The sequence below is a fragment of the Crocuta crocuta genome, unplaced genomic scaffold (genome assembly GCF_008692635.1).
Source record: "Crocuta crocuta isolate KB4526 unplaced genomic scaffold, BGI_CrCroc_1.0 scaffold36, whole genome shotgun sequence".
Classification (NCBI taxonomy): domain Eukaryota; kingdom Metazoa; phylum Chordata; class Mammalia; order Carnivora; family Hyaenidae; genus Crocuta; species Crocuta crocuta.
Window position 1 is genome coordinate 4,443,650 of NW_027532203.1, and position 5,371 is coordinate 4,449,020.

Consider the following 5,371-nt stretch of genomic DNA (forward strand, 5'->3'; position numbering starts at 1 on the left):
ACAGAAGTGAAATAAAAAACTGCATGGATTAATCTGCAGGAAATTTATGTTGGAGGATGAACTAAAAATGAAATTTAGTGGCAAGAAATGAGAAAAGCCGATTTTGTTTGCCATTCCCTCAGCCCTGCTGCCTGGAACAAGCCCAGCAGAGGTTTCTCTGAGAGGTTTTAATTTAAAAAGGTACTTTTGCTGTGTTCCCAGTTGCCTTGCACGTGGCCATCATTGGTTCATTCACATGGGCGACAATATTCCACTTCTGTAAGGCTTTCCTCTCCAGAAACTGAATACATTCTGCTTTGATCACTGGGAGGCAGGAAGGGCAGATATCCCAGCCCCACTCCGGGCGGGAAGTCACTGACTGACTTTTGTGGCGGGTGAGCGCCCAGTGCCGTCTGACCAGTGCTCACGTCAGAGTTCTCACCAGTGAGAACTGCTCTCTTGCTCCAAGCCGGGCAGTGCCAGCGGGGAGCCGATTCTCGGACGCGGTCCTTGAAGATGTAACACGTGTTATGGATTTTATTCCGTTCATCATGGGGAATGCGGAATTGGATGGATGGTGGAGCCTGACTCTCCCAGATCAGCGCGAGGATTCTGGTTACACCTCTTGATTTGTCTGCATCTCCTTTTCCCACCTTAGGAGGCCGAGCTGCCCGGGTGCAAGAGCGTGGCTTAGTGCGGCTTCTCTGCCTATGTAACGGTGGCTTCTGAGACCATGCTAAGTAACTTTGTTTCTTCAGGAAGAGTAGAGGAAGGCTAAAGGGAACAAAGTCAAGCCCATTTCTAGCTGGAATCTGATCTCACCAGCAGGTGGCGCTGTGACAAAAGCAATCAAAAGAAACCAGGTCAGATCGGGTGGGTGTCGGGGCTCAAGACAGGCCCTGGCGCCCCCCACCCCCCAAAGCCCTATTCCGTGGTTACACACGACGCAGCATGTGGTTTACCCAAACCACTTCTAGGGCCCTTGATCGGGACCTTTGCGTCCTCGCTAGGCTGCAAGCTTGCCAGGCTTCTGCTCTAACCGCCTCCGCCCCACGTCCCTCGACCTTTCCCGATCCCTGGTCCCTGGCCCCTGGCCCCTGGCCCCTGGCCCCTGGCATTCCTCCAGGAAGCAGGGATTGTAGCCGGGGAAGGTGGCCTCCGGCTTCAGGGACCTTCACACATTAAACGCTTTACAGGTTTACAAGCAGTTGTACCGATATTATCACACGCCTCCTTGGCGAGCACAAGTGAAAAGAAACTCCTCAGAAAACCAACGGGGGAGACCCGGTAGTGTGGTCCCCGTTTGGTCACCTGACATGTGCTCACCTGTTGGTACCTTTTCATCCACGTGCCTGTCTACCCTGAGCCCCTGAAGGACTGGCCTTGTCCCTCCCGTATCTCTGCGGTGCCTTCCACGTGGCAGGTGCTCAGTGTGATGCCGCACGGAGACGCTGGTGCTCGTGGGCGAGCCCGAGCTGCAAGCCGTCCCCTCGTCCCCCGTCAGCCGAAGTTCGGCAGTGAGCCAAGTCTTTCTGTGGGACCCCTGATCCCGGCGGCCGCCCCCGTCGCGGGGTCTTCAGGTTATTGCTGCCTCACTTGACGGCCCTCGGGCGGCAAGTGCCGGCGCCGCGGGAAGTGAGGTGCAGGGGACCCACGTGCTAGTCCCGTCCGGCCGCAGGCGAGCCCCGCCCCCGGGGGACTCAGAACCCACGAAGTCCAAGAACTCGCCGCATCCGCTGTGGCGGGGCAGGCGCTCGCGTGAGAGCCCAGAGCAGGGCACAGACCGAGGGGGGCAAGCTGACCCGGAGCGGGTTTGCTTCCGCCTTGAACAGAGGGCTGTGCCTGGGCCGTCTGGTCCCTTACTGGGCGAAGACGAGCACATTCTTCTGTGGCCTTCGTGGTTTTCAAGGAGCATGTGCACATGTAGCCACAGAGTAAGCGTGGAATTACCGAGACCAGGTGGGTCCACGGATCTGGCCCCCAGTGAGAGGACACGCAGCCTCTCCCTGAGTCTGCATGTTGAGAAGTACTATCATCTGCCCTGTCCCGTCCCTGGAAGAGCCAGGTCCCCCGCGTCCCGTCCCTGAACGAGCCAGGTCCCCCGCGTCCCGTCCCTGAACGAGCCAGGTCCCCCGCGTCCCGTCCCTGAACGAGCCAGGTCCCCCCCGTCCCGTCCCTGAACGAGCCAGGTCCCCCCCGTCCCGTCCCTGAACGAGCCAGGTCCCCCCCGTCCCGTCCCTGAACGAGCCAGGTCGCACGCAGGGCAGACCTGAAAAGACCGGTGTGCCGGAGAAGCTGGTCCACCTGAGACAGAATGACCACAGGCCTCCAGCACACGGTGTGAAAGGTGCAGGCTGGGGGGGGAGGGGGCGCTGGGGTCCCTGCGTGGGGCCGGTCAGAGGGCGGTACTGGATTGCTCGGTGGTCCCCACGGTGTTGTTATTGCTGCCAGTGGTGGAGAGTGAGGCAAACAGTTCCTGATTTTCCCTGTTGACGCGAAGGTCTAGTAAATCGTTTCTGTGGCTCAAGGGGCCCCCGGGAGAACCGGGAAGGGGCTCGGCTTTGTGGGAGGACATTGTCCCCGCTGTGTGATAAGAAATAGATCAGCAATTTATATTGTTAACCATGGGGCTGACTTCGCCCGCGGCGAAGGTGTCGGTTAACCTGTTGGGTGTTTTCCCTTCAAAAAAAAACCTCCCCAGAATCAGAACTGTCTGATAGTTACACCCATTCACTCCAGACCCAAGCTGGGCGTCATCTGGTAGACACACCTGGCTCCTGGGACAAAAGCAGATGGGGCCAACACTTGTAAATTTTATATTTATTATAACAAAAATTATGACATGTTCATCTGTGCATTCTGCTTTAATAGAACTCTCGGTATGTAAATGATCTAGGTGAATGCTCTACAGTCATGCTGATTGTGGCTGCAGTAAGGGACACAAAAAGTGTCTGCAAACGTCAGGAGGCTGGGGGTGGGGACAGGAGAGGAAGGAAAACGGTTCGGAGGCCCCTGTGTGCATTAGTGTCTAGTGGCCTGAGACCCCCCCCGTGCGGAGCAGACGCCCCTTAGCTGTGCAGCCTCCGCGCGGAGGGAACCGGAGGTGGGGGGGGTCGGGGGAGAGTCAGTTGTTTAGGCTGCGTCCTTGCGCCAAAACTACAAAACGTCTAAAGCGTCACTATACAGCACTGAGCTATTTACAATAGAAATTTCTCAATCAACTGTTCTCTCAGAGAAAATTAGTGAATCCCAGTGACTTAAGTCACCTGACAGAGTAAAGCAACTCCTAGGAGTTAGTCTCCATATTCTACAAATGTCTATCATTTTCAAGACAAAAAAAAAAACCTTTCCCCCAAAGAAATACAGAATTACAATATTATTAAATCATTTAGCACTGGCAACCAGCCCTGCCCTCCCAACAAAACAAGAAAAAGCCATTTTAAAAAATATTACATTATCATTAACCGTTTCTCTGGAATATATTAAACCTTTTGTTCTTTGTCTTTACACAGGTGATGCGTTAGGGGAAGAAGTTAAACGTAAATCATGTCGGTAGAGCGTCGCTAGAAGAAAAGTAATTATTTTTAAAAAATGACCGACGGCAGGAGAGCCCAGGACGAGGTGCGGAGACGGGGGAGGCCGTGGAGTGAACCCCTGGTTTAACGTGAGCCTGCGAGACTCTTGCAACTCAGTCTTTCTGGGTTAGTTTATTCGTTACATGGCGCTGGGGTGGGTCATAGCGGCGTGTCACAGCAGTCTGCCAGCGGGTCCCCGGGGCCCGGCCGCGGCTGCAGGGGCGGCTGCAGGGGCGGCGGCTGCTGCTGCTTCATCATCTCCTTCACCTCCTCCTCCAGCTCCGGGGGGATGATGAACTGATCCTCGGGGTCCGGCTGCGCCGGCGCCGCAAAATAGCCCCCGGGCCTGCGGAGAGGCCCGGCNTCAGCTGCACCACGACGGCGCTGAGGCTGTCGCGGCAGCCGTAGCTCTGCGCCAGCGTGCACAGCTTCTTGGCGGCCGCCAGGGCGTCGGGCACGTTGCGCACGGCCGCCACCGCCTCCTCCACGGACAGGCTGTCCCACAAGCCCTTGCTGCCCAGGATGAAGAACTCGTCCTGGGGGGTCAGGGCCACGCACTGCACGTGGGGGCGCGGCACCACGCTGGGGTGCAGGAACGTGTACCCGAGGATGCGCGTGGACTCCGTCACTCCGTTCACCTTGCCGTCCTGGAAGAAGGGGGGGCGGTTCCGCATGGACGTTAGGGGGCGGGGAGTCCCCGAGGGTCCCACTCCGGGCCTATCTGGGACCCGTCTCCTCCTCCGGCCCGTAAGCTTTCCCCGCAGGTTCATCAAAAGCGGGGAGGGACGCGTCCTGTGGGCACACGGGGGGCAGCATCCCCACACATGCGGTGTGTGCTCACCACCCNCTCACTCCAGGGGTTCCAACAGGGGCACTGTCACCACTGAGGCCAAATCCTTCTTTGTCGCAGGGCCTGTGCCTGCTTCCTGCCCAGAGAATGAAAGTATCTTCAGACCTGGCTAANCCTGCTTAGAAACCACTCGCTGCCTTCCTCAGAGGGAACAAGGAGGCGTGAACCGAAATCACAATTAGCTACATTTACACGGACACTCACATTGGCCTTGGAAGATAACACGGATTCATTACTATTCCTACTTCACTGACGAGAAACTGAGGCTCAGAAGGTCTAGCCAACAAGTGGCAGGACCGGGGTGCTGCCTTCAGGACCTGCGGCCTCAAGCACCAGGCGGGCCCCCTGCACCGAGGGGCTCATGGGCCTCCGCACACACAGCACCGGGCACGGCCTCTGACCCAGGGCCCGAGAACTGCCTCCTGCCCCGCACGTTAGGGCCACACCCAGCCTACACGGGAGTTGCTGTGTGACCCCCTGGATTTGGAAGTTTGCTGGTTTGTGCCCCGACCCCGGGCCCTTCCTCCCCGTGGAAACCCGTGCTCTCCTCACCTCTGTGATAATGGCCTTGTGACGTTTAATTCTCGTCAGTTCTTCTTCGCAGCTCATGACATACGATCTGGACAGAGGCAATGGCTTCCCATTCCGACAGAGAACCGTTTGGCACTTGCCCACATTAGCAGAGGTCAAGGTGAAGGACCCTCCCGGGTCCATAGGGTCATGTTTGATGTGACAGAGGACAGCAGCACCTCCAAGTTTCTGCCCAGCAGTTCCAAGCTTCCTGGAATCCAAAGGCAGGGGGTCAAGCCCACGAACAACCTGTCACACAGCTCATTCAGCAGGGGCCGCGCGCCCCTGGGCAGGGCTGGGAGCCTAGAACCCGGCGGTTCCACTTAGCCTCCTCCACCACAGCAGGCAGGCGAAGGGCTCGTGGGTTCTGACATCCCCACCCCGAGGTGGCTGGGGG

At 57.6% G+C, this 5,371-nt stretch overlaps 1 protein-coding gene across 1 annotated transcript in view; it reads right to left on the reverse strand.

The window, feature by feature from the left end:
- Positions 1–3,817: 3,817 nt before the first annotated feature.
- The window catches only part of PHLPP1 (PH domain and leucine rich repeat protein phosphatase 1), a 213,732-nt gene continuing 212,178 nt past the window's right edge, over positions 3,818–5,371 (reverse strand). The window contains exons 17-18 of the mRNA XM_077777552.1: positions 4,957–5,185; positions 3,818–4,201 (exon numbers count right to left, since the gene is read on the reverse strand). Coding sequence (XP_077633678.1) covers positions 3,818–4,201; positions 4,957–5,185 — 613 coding nt within the window. The remainder of the gene's footprint in view (positions 4,202–4,956; positions 5,186–5,371) is intronic.